Source organism: Microcebus murinus, chromosome 2 (genome assembly GCF_040939455.1).
Source record: "Microcebus murinus isolate Inina chromosome 2, M.murinus_Inina_mat1.0, whole genome shotgun sequence".
NCBI lineage: Eukaryota > Metazoa > Chordata > Mammalia > Primates > Cheirogaleidae > Microcebus > Microcebus murinus.
In genome coordinates, this window is record NC_134105.1 from 117635766 (window position 1) to 117653684 (window position 17919).

The 17919-nt window shown below is 41.8% G+C and overlaps 1 protein-coding gene across 2 annotated transcripts in view; it reads left to right on the forward strand.

Moving 5' to 3' along the window:
• Positions 1-475: 475 nt before the first annotated feature.
• Positions 476-17919, forward strand: part of FMO1 (flavin containing dimethylaniline monoxygenase 1) — a 42473-nt gene continuing 25029 nt past the window's right edge. The window contains exons 1-3 of one of the 2 annotated variants that reach the window (XM_012765155.3): positions 485-610; positions 13752-13843; positions 16403-16540. In XM_012765155.3, the coding sequence (XP_012620609.2) occupies positions 13787-13843; positions 16403-16540 (195 nt within the window). In that variant the 5' untranslated portion in view covers positions 485-610; positions 13752-13786. Of the gene's footprint in view, positions 611-13751; positions 13844-16402; positions 16541-17919 lie in introns of both variants that reach the window. The other variant, XM_012765156.3, reaches the window with a different exon arrangement.

Sequence of the window (17919 nt, forward strand, 5' to 3'; positions counted from 1 at the left end):
CAAGATTACTCTGATAATAACTGACGAACACAATATTTGAACCCAAGACTTGTGACTCCAAAGGCCATGCTCCTTCCATATATCCACCTTGTATTTTCTAAGTGCCAGAGCAATCATCTGCACTTAAAAAGGCTTTACAAACTGAATGCACTAATGCGGGTGATGTGTGAGTCTTAAAAAATAATAATAATTTTCTCTAAAGGTGAAATGGATCAAAAACCCTTAAAAGTGAGTCTTTGATGTAGCAGCTGTTAACATGATTGTCTTATTTTATTCTCACCCCTTGGAAGAGTGAAACTGATGAACAATGAGGATGCTGTTGTAACTCCCTATCTCTATTTGCAGTCTGCAGGCAGAATACTGAGTCTAAAGTGCGCACGGACAGACAGCGTTTCTCTTAGCATTTCGCTGTTGCAATTAATCAGCAAGTTAAAGTATAAACAACAGCTAATTCTACATGACATCCCTTATCTCTTAGACCGGGTTCATGTGGTGTGCTGGGGACTCCCAGGACAGTCCTGGCTCACGCTGATGCCTTTTGATTTCTGCTTGCTCCAGAGTCCTAACTGTGTGACAGGGCCATCGGCACCAGGAGTTACAAGTACATAAAGTAAGTAACCGGATATTATATCTGATTCCTTTGGATGAGCAAGGTGGGCCTGGGTTTTTCCTCTTTTGTTATTGTGATTCAGGCACCTAATCACCTAATCAGAAAGCAGCTAGCTCCTTCTGCCTGACCCAGGAGGAGCTTCAAAGCTACCCCCTGCCCCAAGGTACAGTACCAGTAAATGTTGGATATTTGTAATGGGGCGATATAGTCAAATATTCCCACCTTACATTGGTAGGTATTCTGCTGGGTGGATTATTAAGTGGTTGAATGAAAGGGGGAAACTTGGATTTCTAATGCAAAAGGAAATCCATTGTTTTTCTCAAGTGCTTCTATCAGTAGCTTCTAACGTGGTCTGAGACAATGGTTCAGGGGTGTTGACTAGGAAATGCTGGTAGTTGGTACAAGTACGGAGTGAGAGGTAAGCCCCTATTTGGACTCTGATTAAGTTGTTCCGGTATGTTATCCTTTGTTGTTGTTGTTGTTGTTAAAAGTGTTTCATGCTCCATTCAATGTACATGTCAATATTCTTGATTTTCATCCCATTGACAGGTCTTTTTTTACTAATTCCACTCCCAACTAAATTCACAAGATTATAAATATCAAGTGTTTTGAAAATCAGTTTTAGCTATTCAATTCAATGCCATCTGTTTTACAGATGGAGAAACTGAGTCTCAGCCCTATTTTCTTTCTTTTTTTTTTTTTTAAGAGAGACAGGATTTCTTTGTTGCCCAGGCTGCAGTGCAGTGGCTCACTGTCGCCTCTAACTCCTGGGCTCAAATAATCTTCCCACCTCAGCCTTCAGACTACGTGGGACTACAGGCACATACCACCACTCTCAGCTAATTCTTTAAAAAATGTTTGTAGAGATAGGATCTCACTATGTTGCCCAGGCTGGTCTCAAACTCCTAAGTTTAAGAGATCCTCCTGCCTCACCTTACTGAGCAGCTGAGATTACATGCATGAGCCACTGCACATAGCCCTTGGTTATTTCTTAGAGTCTTCTGTCCTAGACACCTTGCCATGACCTTATAACTGGCACAGTTAGAGCCTGGCAGACTTAGAGCCTGGCAGAATTTTTGTTACCTGGTGGTTCTGGTTAAGAATGGGCTTGAGGAAATGGGGAGCTGCTGTCAGAGGATAGCAATCCCAGAGCATCGTGGCATAGAGGAGCTGAGCTCCGTGCTTAGATTGGTGTGGGGCAAAACAACAGCAGCACAGGCAGACGCCGATGCAGACATAGAAAAGACCATGAAGAAGCAGGGAGAAGTCATGGGGAAAGCTGTGAGATTGGGGGCATGTGCCTGGGGACGGGGAGACCCACTGCTATCCAGCCAAGTTTCTTACCAGCTTGTGCTCCTCTGTCCCCAGGGACTGAGTGGGCATCTTCACCCACCCCCAGTTCCCATCCAGCTGAATCTACTATCTGATTAACTTCTGAAATGCCACAGCACAGTTGAGAATATGGTATCATTGTGCAGTCTGTATCAACGAGTATTCCGAAGCATTTTCACGTGCTTAAGTGTATATGTGTCTGTCTGTCTGTCTGTCTCAGAGGGGCAAGAAGGGAGGGAGGGGGCTGGGAAATGCATAAATAAAGGGCTGCATGTAAGTTGATGGAACCAGTGACGATGGCTTCCTGGTAAATGCATAGGTGAGCCACAGTGAAGACAGGTAAACATTGGCTAATCAGTACTGTGCTGGGCTCAAACATAAGAGCTTGCATTTTCCTGAAAATAAGGGATAATGTCTCCAGGTCAATAAAAAATACCCAGAAAGTAAGATTCTTGCCCAAAGGTTTCCAAGCTATCTAGGTGCAAGGTTCCCTTATTGACCCCAGGCCATAGCTACTCTTAAGTAGTCAGGCCCACACAGCTTTTAATAAATATTTATGTTGGCATAACTTTGTGGTTGTTTGCACAAATAATATACAAATGGAAAAAAAATAGTAATATTTTTATTTCATTCTCAATCATAATTACTTAATAATGGGGTTTATGTGCCTGCTGAGTACTGCATATCTTCTCAATGCTAGGAATCAGATTGGGCATGACCCCTTCACTTTCTGTCCCACCTCAGTTTTCCTGCAGTCCTTGCTTTTTGTCATGGCAATTGCCAGACACCTAACTTTGCAAAGATATGATGTTATCAAATGGAACACAGCCTTATACAATATTAAAACTGTTAACTACCTTGAACTAATACTTAGCGTGGTGTTCAATGGACATTGAGAATCACTGTGCTGTCCTCAAAAATCTAAAATAACTCAGGCCACCTCTGCATAGTTTGGGAAAGACTGTCCTAGCCTCCTGTTCTGACCCTTCATGGTATATTATCCCAATAAACTAAAGTGGACATTCAATCTGACTTAGTAAATTACATATTTGCATTTTACTTCTTTGAAGTAGAGAAAGCAGTATAAAATTCCCAGGAAAAGCATAGTAGTCTCTAACCTTGTGGTTACAAATTGGTAACTTTTGTTACCTAGTAATTTTATGTTGCTTAAGTTATCTACATTTTTAATTCACTTTCACACACTGACATCTACCTTCCCAATATAGTCATATTTTCCTAATTCTTATTACCTATTTCTTTCATATTTAGTCAACTTTGATGAGTCTTTCTTCATTAAAATAATATTTCTTCAAAATATTCCAACAAAGGAACAGCCAAGTTTTTGTTGAATATCTACATAAGGAGCAAGAACATTTTAAATGTTTCTGCATTTGCTTGTGAAATAGCATTCCAATAATCAGTGGCATTAGTGTACTTTTCACTCTAATAAAATTTTCTATCATATTATCAGTCACTCTGCCTAAATGTAAGACAGTCACTGACTAAAAACTTATTTTTACTTAAAAGAAGGGTAGGGGACAAAACTTTTTCTACAAAAGCACACTTACATTTTTTAAATCATTTTGGTTTCATACAATTATCAATACTTGGAGGAGAGGTTGGAAGCATTAATTTGTATCTGACAGTGAAGGCAGTATTCACATTGGGAGCCTCTGTGCTCACATTTTCTCCTGTTTGCTTTTCCCAATGTGGAAAACAACTCAGATGAGACGATGGTGATATACCGAGCAGATTTGAACCAGAATATTAAAGAAAGAAACAAAAAACTGTTCAAGGTGACTTTGAAACCTATTCTGTGCCCTTATTTTTTATTTTTCTCTCTTTCCCTTTCTCATCATCATTCTTATATTTCCTTCACTTTCTAAAAGACAACTTTTTTTTTTTTTTTTTTTTTTTTGAGACAGAGGCTCACTCTGTTGCCTGGGCTAGAGTGTCATGGCATCAACCTAGCTCACAGCAACCTCAAACTCCTGGGCTCAAGCAATCCTGCTGCCTCAGCCTCCCAAGTAGCTGGGACTACAGGCATGCACCACCATGCCCGGCTAGTTTATATATATATATATATATATATATATATATATATATATATATATATATAAATATACATATATTTGGGTTTTTTAGTTGTCCAGCTAATTTCTTTCTATATTTTCAGTAGAGACAGGGTCACACTCTTGCTCAGGCTGGTCTGGAACTCCTGAGCTTAAACGATCTGCTCGCCTCAGGCTCCCAGAGTGCTAGGATTACAGGCATGAGCCACCACGCCTGGCCTAAAAGACAACTTTTAAATATACATTTCTAGTTTTCCCCAATGACTCTAATTCCAAATATTCTGTAACTTTGTCTTCATAAACCCCAAATTGTCAAGGCAGATATCCACAAAGATATCAAATTAAAGAAAAATCTCCTAAAGCTATGAAAATAATATAGCAATATCTATTGAAGGGCCTAGCATGTCCCAAATACTGTGGTAAATGCTTTTTATACATTTTTTTTTTTTTTTACTTTTACCACAAACCTTGGAGACCAATTATACATGTAGCTTCATATGCGGGAGAAGGAAACTGAGACATGAAAACATTAAATCACTTGCTTTAAGTCATACTGCTGGTGATTAGCCAACACTGAACTTTAAACCCAGGTCTCTGACTCCCTACCTGTCCCATGGAAAACCCAGGGAGACCTGTTGCTCAGAGAAGCCTAACTGCCTCTGGCCCACACCGAGTGACAGTGGCGGCCTGGGGAGACTTCTGTTCATTGTACATTTGATAAGAGGCCATTTGAGGAAGGAATATTTAACTCAGGATATTAACTTCCAGCAAATTTTTGCTCAATTAATTTTTTTTAATTGAAACAGATATAAGGTAATGAATGAATTCATTTTACCCATGAGAAAATCAACTCAAATATTTGTGCAACAACTATTATGGACCACGCACATTGCTAGGAAAAAAATAAGAGATAAGCCAAAGAAAATGCCCTACTTTGGGAAAACATATAGCCTTAAGCAGAGAGAAGACTAACTGATATGATCAGAGTTCATCATCGATATAACGCAGTCCTTTCTTGTGGTGAACACACTGTAGTTCCTCCAGGAGTCAAGATAAAGGCAAAGTAAGGAAAGGGCGGAGCAAGATGGCTGAAGAGAAGCCTCCAGCAATCGTCCCTCTGCACAAACACCTGATACAACAATTATCCACCCAAGCAAGCATTTTCAGAAGAACCAAAAATCAAGTGAGGGATCATACCACCTGGTTTTAACATGATATGAAGGACAGAGGCACAGAAGAGAGTAGAAAAGACAGTCTTGCATTGCCCCTGCCACCCCGTCCCCATCCCCCAGCAGGGCTGTGCCCGTGTGCCAAGTGGAGAGAGAATCTCTGTGCCTGGAAGAGAGAGAGGGGAGGTGATTGTGGGGCTTTGCACTGGAACTCAAGGCCACCTGGCCCACGGAAACACACCACAGGGCAACACAGCGCAAGGCAGAATTCTGCCAGTGCCATGGAGAGAGAATTTTGACTGGGCCCACCACCGGGAAATCCTGCACCCCCAAAACCTAAGTTCCCTCTCGCCCCACCACTGGCTGACAAAAAGCAGCCTGGGGCCTGGACTAAACTCGTAAGACGGTCTGGCCACAAAGATTGCAGCGGTTAGGCAATTCCTGTGGCTGTGCTGACTCTGAGCCAGTGGACCTGGGGTGCACATAACCCCGTGAGACACCAGCAGCTGCAGCCACAGCAGCTGCAGCCCGTGTCACTTCTCCCCAAACTACAGACAGCATGGCTCAGGGAGAGTCTTCTTCCACCTGAGGAAAGGAAAGGGAAGAGCTCAGAGGACTTAATTTGGCAACCTGGACACCAGCTCAGTCACAGTAAGATAAAGTCCCAAGCAGTCTCCTGAAGGCCCTGAGTCTAGGTCTTAGTTCAAGGATGGCATTTCTGGATCCACCCTGGGCCAGAAGGACACATGCTGCCTTGAAGGAAAGGATCTGGTCCTGGCAGGATTCACCACCTGCTCACTAAAAAAGCCCTTAGCTTTGAAAAACATCAGAAGTAGCCAGGCAACAGTCACCATGGGCTTTGGGTGAAACTGGGCTGGCTTCAGGTGTGCCCTGGCACTGGTGGCCATGAGGGAGTGTCCACATCACTCCTCCCCCAACTCCAGCAGCCCAGCACAAAAAGTGAGGAAAGAGAGCAAGAGATTTTGCCTGGCAATCCAAGGAATTCTGTATTACTCAGTCCACCAAAGCAGTATCACCAGGACTCTACAAGAGTCACAGCATTAGTGGGGCTGGGGCACCCCCAGTGCTGATGTGGCTGCAGTGATCAAAGATTTAGATCATAGCACTTAATTCCCTTTGTGTATCTGGAAAGCCTTCTCAAGCCCAGACTGTAAAGATTAAAATAAATACCTAACTCTTCAATACCCAAACATCGATGAACATCCACAGACATCAAGAACATCCAGGAAGACATGCCATCACCAAATGAACTAAATAAGGTATCAGTGACCAATCCAGGAGTGATGGAGATAGGTAACCTTTCAGACAAAAGAAACTTCAAAATAGCTGTCCTAAAGAAGCTCAGTGAACTTCAAGACAACACAGAGAAGGAATTCAGAAGCCTATCAGAGAAATTAAACAAAGAGATTGAAACAATTTTAAAAATCAAGCGAAAATTCTAAAGCTGAAGAATTCAGTTGACAAACTGAGAAATGCCTCAGAGTCACTCAACAGCAGAAATGACCAGGCAGAAGAATTAGTGACCTTGAAGACAGGCTATTTGAAAATACATAGTCAGAAGACAAAAAGAAATAAAAATAAATATGAATGAAGGACACCTACAAGATCTAGAAAATAGCTTCAAAAGAACAAATCTAAGAATTATTGGCCTTAAAGAGAAGGTAGAGAGAGAAATTAGGGTAGAAAGTTTATTCAAATAAATAATAGCAAAGAACTTTCCAAATCTAGAGAAAGATATCAATATTCAGGTACAAGAAAGTCATAGAACACAAAGCAAATTTAACCCAAACAAGACTACCCCAAGGTATTTAATAAACAAGTTCCCAATGGTCAAAGATAAAGGGAAGGTCCCAAGGGAAGGAAGAAAAAGAAAAAAATAACACATAAAGGAGCCCTGATACATCTGGTGGCAGACCTCTCAGTGGAAACCTTACAGGCCAGGAGAGAGTGGCATGACATATTCAAAGTGCTGAGGCAAAAAAACCTTAATCCTAGAATATTATAGCCTACAAAAATATCCTTCAAGCATGAAAGATAAATAAAGACTTTCCCAGACAAACAAAACCTGAGGCATTTTATCAAGACCAGACCTATCCCATACAAAACACTAAAAGGAATTCTGCTATCTGAAATAAAAGGACATTAATGAACAATAAAGCATCATCTGAAAGTATACAACTCACTGCTAGTAGTAAGGACACAAATATAGAATACTCCTATTCTGTTGCTGTAATTGTGGTATATAAACCACTTATATCTTGAGTAGGAAGACTAAAAGACAAACCTATAAAAAATAACAACTGTTTGAGAGCTAGGTAGTATAAAAATATATGGATGGAAACAATAAAATGTTAAAAGTGAAGGGAGATGGAGTTAAAATGTACAATTTCTTTTAGATTTGTCTTTGCTTGCTTGTTTGTAAGCAGGGTTGTCATATGTTTAAAATAATTGGTTATAAAAATTTTTTGCAAGCTTCACAGTAAACTCAAATCAAAAAACCTACAACAGATACACAAAATATAAAAAGCAAGAAATTAAAAGACACTACCAAAGAAAATCACTTTTAACAAAGGAAGATAGGAAAGAAGGAAGAATGAAAGAGACAACCACAAAACAACAAGAAATTAAATAACAACATGGTAGTGGTAAGTCCTTACCTATCAATAGTAACATTGAATGTGAATGGACTAGACTCTCCAATAAAAAGACATAGAGTGGCTGAATGGATTAAAAAACAAGAGCATACTATATGTTGTATACAAGAAACCCACTTCACCTATAAAGATGCACATAAACTGAAAATAAGGGGATGGAAAAAGATAATCCATAAATATGGAAACCAAAGAAGAGCAGGAGGAGTATCTATACTTCTATCAGATAAAATATATTTCAAGACCAAAATTGTAAAAAGAAACAAAGAATGTCATTATATAATGATAAAAGGATACTTGTAGCAAGAAGACATAACAATTCTAAATATATATACACCTAACACTAGAGTACCCAGATATATAAGGAAAATATTATCAGAGCTAAAGAAAGAGATAGACCCCAATATAATAATTATTGGAGACCTCAACACTCCATTTTCAGCATCAGACAGATGACCCAGACAAAAAAATTAGCAACGAAGCACTCCACTTAGTCTGCACTATAGACCAGATGGACTGAATAGAAATTTACAGAACTTTTCATTCAACATTCAAGAATGTGAAGAATTCACATTCTTCTCCTCAGCTCATGGATCATCCTCAAGGATACACCATACGTTAGACCACAAAACAAGTCTGAAAAAATTCAAAAACATTGAAATCATACTATGTATTTTCTCTGACCACAATGGAATAAAACTGGAAATCAATAACAAGAGGAAAATTGCAAAAAATATACAAACACATGGACATTAAACAATATGCTCCTGAATAACCTGAATAATTCAGTGCATCGATGAAAAGATTAAAAAGGAAATATAAAAATTTCTTGAAACAAATGAAAATGAAGACACAACGTATCAAAACCTATAGGAGCCAGTAAAAGCAGTAATAAGAGGAAAGTTTATAGCAGTAAGATAAGTGCCTACATCACAAAAACAGTAAAGCTTCAAATAAACAACCTAACAATGAATCTTAAAGAACTAGAAAAACAACAGCAAATCAAACACAAAATTCATAGAAGAAAATAAATAATAAAGATCAGAGCAGAATAAATGAAATTGAAACAAAAGAATACAAAATATCAACAAAATGAAAAGATGTTTTTTTGAAATGATAAAATAGACACAACTTTAGCCAGAATAACTAAGAAAAAAGAGAGAAGACCCAAATAGATAAAAGCAGAGATGAAAAGGAGACATTACAACTGATGCTGCAGAAATCCAAATGATGACTAGAAACTACTATAAGCAACTACATGCCAATAAATTGGAAAACCTAGAGGAAATGGATAAATTCCTAGACACATACAACCTAGCAAGATTGAATCATGAAAAAAATCGAAACCTGAATAAACCAATAACAAGTAATGAGATAGAAGCAGTAATAAAAAGTCTCCCATCAAAGAAAATCCCAGGACCTAATGGTTTCACTGCTGAATCTACCAAGCATTCAAAGAAGAACTAACGCCAATCCTACTAAAACTATTCCAAAAAACCAAGGAGAAGGGGATACTTCCAAACTTATTCTACAAGGCTTGTATCACCCTGATACCAAACCAGACAAAAGAAACAACAACAAAAAAAATTATAATCCAATGTCTCTGATAAACACAGATGCAAATATCCTCTACAAAATACTAGCAATTCAACAATACATTAAAAATATTATTCATCATGATCAAGTGGGATTCATCCCAGGGATTCAAGGATAATTCAACATATACAAATCAGTCGATGTGATACATCATATCAACAGAATAAACGACAAAAAAAAATCATATGATCATTTCAATTGATGCTGATAAAAGCATTCAATATCCCTTTGTGATAAAAACTCTCAAAAAACTGGGTATAGAAGGAACTTACCTCAACACTATAAAGGCCGTATATGACAAACCAATAACTAGTATCATAGTGAATGGGGAAAAACTGAAAGTCTTTCCTCTAAGATTTGGAGCAAGACAAGGATGCCCACTTTTACCACTTATTCTACATAGTACCAGAAGTTCTAGTTAGAGCAATCAGACAAGAGAAAGAAATAAAGGGCATGCAAATTGGAAAGGAAGATGTCAAATCATCCTTGTTTACAGATGATATAATCTTATGTCTAGAGAAACCTAAAGATTCCCTCCAAAAATTATTGGAACTGATATACAAATTTGGTAAAGTTGCAGAATACAAAATCAACATGCAAAAATCAGTAGCATGTCTATATGCCAACAGTAAACAATCTGAATTCCTAGAATCTAAAACCAAGAAAGTAAACTCAATTATAAAAGCTACAAATAAAATAAAATACCTATGAATAAACTTAAAGAAATGAAAGAACTCTATAATGAAAACAAAACTTTGATGAACAAAATTGAAGAGGATAACAAAAAATGAAAATATATTCCATGCTCATTGATTGGAAGAATCCATATTACTAAAAGTTCCATACAGGGAGGGGGGCGGGTATATACATACATAACGAGTGAGATGTGCACCATCTGGGGGATGGTCATGATGGAGACTCAGACTTGTGGGGGGAAGGGGGGAAATGGGCATTTATTGAAACCTTAAAATCTGTACCCCCATAATATGCCGAAATAAAAAAAATAAAAAAAAAACTGAAAAAAAAAAAGTTCCATACTACTCAAAACAATCTACAGATTCAATGCACTCCTCATAAAAATACCAATGACTCTTCACAGAAATAAAAAAAAAAAAGTAATCCTAAAATTTATATGGAACCACAAAAGGCCCAGAATAGCCAAAGACATCCTGAGCAAAAAGAATGAAACTGAAGGAATCACATTACCTGATGTCAAATTATACTATAGGGATGTGTTAACCAAAACAGCACGGTACTGGCATAAAAACAGACACATAAACTAATGGAACAGAATAAAGAACTCAGAAATAAATCCACACATATATAGTCAACTTATCTTTGACAAAAGTGCCAAGAACATACTGTTGGGAAATGACAGTCTCTTCAATAAATGGTGCTGGGAAAACTGGATATTCACATGCAGAAGAATGAAACTAGACTCTTATATCTCACCATATACAAAATCAAATGAAAATGGATTAAGGACTTAAATCTAAGACCTGAAACTATGAAACCACTAAAAGAAAAACACTGGAGAAAATATTCAGGACATCGGTCTGGCAAGGACTTCTTGAGTATTACCTCCAAAGCATAGACAACTAAAGCAAAATTGAACAATTGGTAACACATCAAGCTAAAAAGCTGCACAGCAAAGGAAACAATCAGCAAAGTAAAGAGACAAGCCACAGAACGGGAGAAAATATTTGCAAACTACCCACCTGACAAGGTATTAATAACTAGAATATATGAAGAGCTCCAACAACTCAATAGGAAAAAATCAAATAATCCAATTTAAAAATGGGCAAAGAATCTGAATAAACATTTCTCAAAAAAAGACATACAAATGGCCAATAGGTATATCAAAAAAGCTCAACATCATTAGTCACCAGAGAAATGCAAATAAAAACTACAATGAGATATCATCTCACCCCAATTAAAATAGCTTTTATCAAAAAGACAGGGTATAATGAATGCTAGCAAAAATGTGGAGAAAGGGGAACCCTTGAATACTATTGGTGGGAATGTAAACTAATGCAACCAGTATGGAGGTTCCCTAAAAAGCTAAAAATGGAACTACTATATATGGCCCAGCAATCCCACTGCTGGGTAGATAGCCAAAGGAGGGGAAATTAGTATATCGAAAAGACATCTGCATTTTCATGTTTATTGCAGCACTATTCACAGTAGCCAAGATTTGTAATCATCCTAAATGTCCATCAGTGGATGAATGGATAAAGAAATTGTGGTACACATGCACAATGAAATATTATATAGCCACAAAAAGAATGAAATCCTGCCATTTATAACAACATGGATAGAACTGGAGAAAATTATGTTAAATGAAATAAGCCAAGCACAGAAAGACAAATCTTACATGTTCTCACTCATGTGGGAGCTAAATATTAAAAGTAACTGATCTCATGGAGGCAGAGAGTAGAATGACAGTAACCAGAGGCTGGGAGGGTAGTGGGGAGGGGAGATATGGCGGGGATGATTTAGGGATACAAAAATATAGTTAGATAATTAGATAGAATGAACAATATTTGATAGCACAACAAAGTGACTATAAACAATGATAAGTCAGGATATGCTTTAAAATAACTAAAAGAGAGGAATGGGAATGTTCTCAACACAAAGAAATGATAAATGCCTGAGGTGATGGATACCCCAATTACTCTAATTCGATTAATTTACATTGCATGCCTATATCAAAACTTCACATGTACCCTATAAAAATATACAATTATTATGTACCCATAATGATTAAAATAAAAATAAATTTTTAAAAAAGAGAAAATGGGAGGCTGAGGTGGGCGGATTGCTCGAGGTCAGGAGTTCGAAACCAGCCTGAGCGAGACCCCGTCTCTACTAAAAATAGAAAGAAATTAATTGACCAACTAAAAACATATATACAAAAAATTAGCCGGGCATGGTGGCACATGCCTGTAGTCCCAGCTACTCGGGAGGCTGAGACAGCAGGATTGCTTGAGCCCAGGAGTCTGAGGTTGCTGTGAGCTAGGCTGATGCCACGGCACTCACTCTAGCCTGGACAACAGAGTGAGACTGTCTCAAAAAAAAAAAAAAAAAAAGAGAGAAAGAAAGGCAAAGTCACCATGGGATCAAACAGCCACACACACCTTTATGAACCACCTCCAGCTCTTGTTCTCAGTGCTCCCAGACTCTGAAGCACCCCTCCTCCCTTCTCTGCCCACTGAAGTCCTATCCATCCTTCAAAACCTGGAGCAAATACTATTCCTCTGTGTTGTTTTCCTACCGACCCAGAGTCAGAATTAGCACTTCCTTCTTCATGCTCTTATTGCACTTTGTCCATAAGACATACCTATATCTTAGCACTTTATACAGAATATTATACTTATTGGCCGGGCGCAATAGCTCACACCTATAATCCTAGCACTCTGGGAGGCCGAGGCAGGAGGATCGCTCAAGGTCAGGAGTTCGAAACCAGCCTGAGCAAGAGCAAGACCCCCGTCTCTACTATAAATAGAAAGAAATTAATTGGCCAACTAAAAACATATATAGAAAAAATTAGCCGGGCATGGCGGCGCATGCCTGTAGTCCCAGCTACTTGGGACGCTGAGGCAGGAGGATTGCTTGAGCCCAGGAGTTTGAGGTTGCTGTGAGCTAGGCTGACACCATGGCATTCTAGCCGGGGCCACAGAGTAAGATTCTGTCTCAAAAAAAAAACAACAAAAAAAAACAATATATATATATATATATATATATATATATATACACATACATATTATATTCATGTATTTTCATATCTCACTTCTCCACCAGACTGGTCACTGCTCTAGAGAAGGCATCATGCCTTGTTCATCCTTTGCACTCCCCATACCTAGCCTTAGGCTTAGCAGCACAGAAGCCACCCACTTGAGTGTTTGATGCCTGAATTAATCAGAGAATGAACCATAGAATCTGAGTTGACAGGATCCTGTAAGGCAGTGGTCCCCAAACTTTTTGGCACCGAGGACCGGTTATATGGAAGACAATTTTTCCACGGATGCAGGAGCCAAGGGTCGGGGGGAAGGATCTGACAGGAGGCGGAGCTCAGGCAGTGGCGTGAGCAGTGGGGGGCAGCTGTAAATACAGATGAAGCTTCACTCGGCTCCCCACCCCATCACCTCCTGCTGTGCAGTCCCGTTCCCAACAGGCCACAGACCATCACTGGTCCACGGCCCCGGGGGCTGGGGACTGCAGCTGTAAGGCATCTGAGTCCACCCTTCCACGTGATCTATTAGTCTCCTGCTTATGATATCTTCAAAAATTTGTCATCTAGACTCTGCCTCAATAAAGCTGACTTTAGAGCTGGAAATGCTGGGAAGTGCTTCTATTGAGCTCGAATGTGCCTCTTCAGTTCCACCGCTGCCCGTAAGTCTAATCCTTCTCTCTGTGATAGCCTTTCAGATGCTTAAAGGCAGATGTTTACATTACTGGTCAGGCCCTTGGATAAGATCCACTACTTACATGCTCTTCTGCAAAGTAAACCCGGGGCAGTTCAGTTCCTTGCCCAAGGCCTCCATGGTCAGCTCACAGCAGAACCAGGTCCCTGGCTGGGCCCCCCTGTCCCCCAGCACTGGGAGTAAAGGAGTGCTTCTCACTGGACCAGCCCGGCGCTTTAGTCAGCAGCATGGGCCTGAGACTGCAACATCCTAGGCAAGGAAAGAAATACACACCATGGTCCTCTCACACCAGGAGCCCATTCCTCCTGTCCAAACGCACTCTCCAGCACGCCAGGGCAGGGTGAACACTACGAGCCTCTCTCCAGGGAAATCACCCCTCCCCCTGCTGAATTCCTCTTTAGTTTCAGTGGAGCCACGCTAGGAGAATTCTCTCACCCTGGATCTCTGCCTGGCTCTCAGAGATGGCTCCTCACGCTCCCATAACAAAGGAGCCTGCTTTGTTTGCTGTTTTCCTGCTGAAGACATGAATGTCATGCTATGGGCAGACCTGCTGTCGTTATAGAGCCAGCGTGCCTCTGCGCACAGCCACAGATATCATATGTGTATACGCAATTCCCTCTCTTTATTACCAGAGTCTTTTTTCCCATAAAAGTGGACATTCTTTATTGAATGCCTATTATGTCCCACAAAAGTGAATAGCATTGTATCTCACCCTGCAAATGAAGAAACTGAGGCCTAAAGTGGATAAGCCATTTTTCTAAGTCACCAAGTTGATTCATGATAGAGCAGGGATCTGAAACTGAGTGACCCGGCCCCAACACCCACACTTCAGCTGCCTCTCCAAACATAGGGTCACTCTACTCCTTTGGGGCCCAGGAGAGGGAAATCACACAGCGTTCTTGATTCCACCGTGTCCGTCGGGGTCTAATGCATGACTTCGCCTAAAGAAAATCCACCAGCTCTTCCCCAATAAACACAGTCCAGTTGCTATAGGAAGAAACCAGCCCTACAACAATTTTACGTAACACTTGAAAAAAGGGAAGCTTTTCATTTCATTCGAAAACTGTGGATTGAGTATGTATTCTACTGTGTTCCCAGTGCTGCCCTAGACACCAGGACACAGCAGAGAACAAAGCAAGTGACATCCCTGTAGTCGAGCTGCTTCTCTCGGGTTCCGATTCTACAAACGAAACATGCATATCATAAAAAACAAAAGGAGAGAGTCCATCTGTGAAAGGAAAAATAGAAAATGTTTAGGAAAACTATGTTTTGGGGGACGCTTCACTGTGCTTTTAAAACTTACAAACTTGGGAAGATAACAATTTTGCCAAAAAAACATATTAGGGAAAAGCTAACAAGACATTTCTGAATGACCAGAAATGCTACAGAGATTAAAAGAATAGAGGTTTGTTGATGTGACAGGCAGAAGACAAAACCAGTTCTGGGAAATGTTTTTATAGTTACAATAACTTACAGTTATTACGCATTTACTACGTGCCAGGAACCATCATTCTAAGACACTTTATGGGTGTTAATTCTCTTGATTCCCACAAAACACTGCAAGGAAGCTATTACCATTTTCTTCATTTTTGTGATGCACAGAGGGGTTACATCATCCGTCCAAGATCACACAGTAGTAACTGACAGGACCGAGATGTCTCCCAGGCAGCCTGGAGCCAGAGCCTGGCTGCTTGCTCCGCGCAGTACACTCCTCTCTGTGTTTTCACGCATCCATGTGATCGTGCCCACAGGTGGTCTCGTGTCAGAAGGTTCTCCAGCCTGTGCCAGTGGTGAGATGCCATGAGCCCTGGAGACGAATCAGTATCAGACTGAGGGAGGATGGATGGCTTTCCACGCCGGCCTTTCCACCACACACCCTCACCGGCAGCCACCCTCCATCTCCCACCGGTGGCCATCACTGGTGACCAGCACAAGAGGGACACCCCAACAGCCCACTGGGGTGCTGGCGGTGTGCCAGGGGCTGGGATCACACAGGGCAGGGCTGCAGCAGCACCTGTGGCCACAGACAGGGTCTTGGCTCCTGGTCCCAGCTGCCCCCACCAGCTGCTGTGTGGCTTCCTGTCAGGTTACCACGCCGATCCGAGCTGCAGTTCTGCACGTGATAAAAAGCACCTGCATGACAAGGTGACCCTTTCCTGGTGTGCTGCTCTACTCGGTTCGAGGGCTAGAGAAGAGAGGCTGGAGACAGCAGCACATTCCAGAATGCAAGACTCTGTCCATGAAAGGGTCCAATCCCAGCCACTCTGCCAGAAGCCACAGCCTCGGCCACAACTGCACTGACATCTGGCGCCGTGCCGGGTGGGGGTGGGAACATGCCAGGCGCCGGGGTCGCCCGGTGACCTGAACATCTCCCTTCTCATGTGCACACGCAGGAGACCGGCTACGGGGGATTCAAGCTGAGCAAATCCCTTAATCTTCTAAATTCTTTTCCCTGGTTTGTGGAAGCAGCCGAGGATGGGGTGGAGCTTCTGTGGCTAGAAAGTTCCGCTTCATTTTCCCCACACAGGAGGACATGGCCCGGAGAGTGGCAATCGTGGGGGCTGGCGTCAGCGGCCTGGCGTCCGTCAAGTGCTGTCTGGAGGAGGGACTGGAGCCCACCTGCTTCGAGAGGAGCCACGACCTCGGGGGGCTGTGGAGGTTCACCGTAAGTGGGGTTCCAGCAACGCTGTTTGTCTGTTGCAGAATGTGACTTGACAGCTGGGAAATGATACCTGTGTTTCTTCTACCGGGCTGGCGGCCTGGGGAAGGTTAGAAGTATTTGCTGAACGGGGGGCCAGGAGGGGCCGTCGAAATTGTACAAGCAACAGGGCACAGGCTGAACTTGGGTGGGAGTCACACTAGCCGACTTACAAACTTTCTCCAAAGCCGAGAGGGAGAAATGTTTCCAAAGATGCCCGCCAAGTGTGGAAGGGAATGGAGTGACTGAGGCAGGCCAGGAGAGCCCAGGGCCCGGGGTCGGAAGCAAGGCCAGAGACTGCAGTGTGCAGACTGCGAGAGCAAGGATTTCAGCCTCTGCCTGCAGGACGGAGCTGCTTTTACCCGCTTCTCTTCCCAGCCCTGCGGCATCTGCGTTAAAGCAACCCGGGCTCAGTGCAAGATAAATTCCACAATCAGGGTCCTGCTGCTCGGGCAATCCCAGTCCAGACCAAGAACAATCAAAAGCATGTGAGTTTGGAGGCTTTTCTTCTTCCCTGAGCAAAAGAGAAGTAATATTCTCAAGTCTCAGCGGGGCTGGAGTCTGGGTTGGAAAAGGGCACAGAGGAATGAGGGCTGAGGAGAGGGGACCATGAAGCCCGCCCTTGCCTGGCCCAGGTGGGGAGGGGGAGGCACAGTGGGATTGCAAGGTCCCTGTTTGAGGCCACTGAAGCCCTGAACCCGGGCAGGGCGAAGGCTCTCTGGGCGCCACAGCTCAGCCAGGGAAGCCTTTGCGTCCAGCCTCCCCAAAGCTTTCCCTCCTTCCAGACAAAAGCATCCCCCGCCATCTTCCAATGTGCTGAGGAGAAAGCTGTCAGAAACAGCAAAAAGAAGCAAGTTGTTGGATGGCCTGGCCTCAGATCCCCTGAGAAGCTAAGACATCTCTCTATTGCAGAAGGGTGGAATTTGAAAGTGGAATAAAGTAATCATTTTCTAGCTCAGTGCGCGAAGGTCCAGAGAGACCAAGGTTGCTGGTTTAGTCACAGTCCTCCAGCATTGGCCAGCTTGGCTCACATAAAAAATTGCACATCTCAAAATGTACCCAACCGTCACATGTGATCATCAGTTCATGGAGACTTTCCAAAGGGGACTAGGTAAAAGGGCACATCTGTTCCCAGGATTCAAACTGCATGTGTCCCGCAGGATAGAAGAAACCTGACACCTGTGCCTAAACTCTCCCCTCCCAAGCCCTTTGGAGACATTACTAATCAAGCATAATTACTTCCTACTAATGAGCCTCAGAATCCTTCTTAACACAGTATTGCAGACAAGCATACCTAATGGGTCAGAGTTGGCAGTTGGGTTGAAAGATGATACCGCCCTATTAAA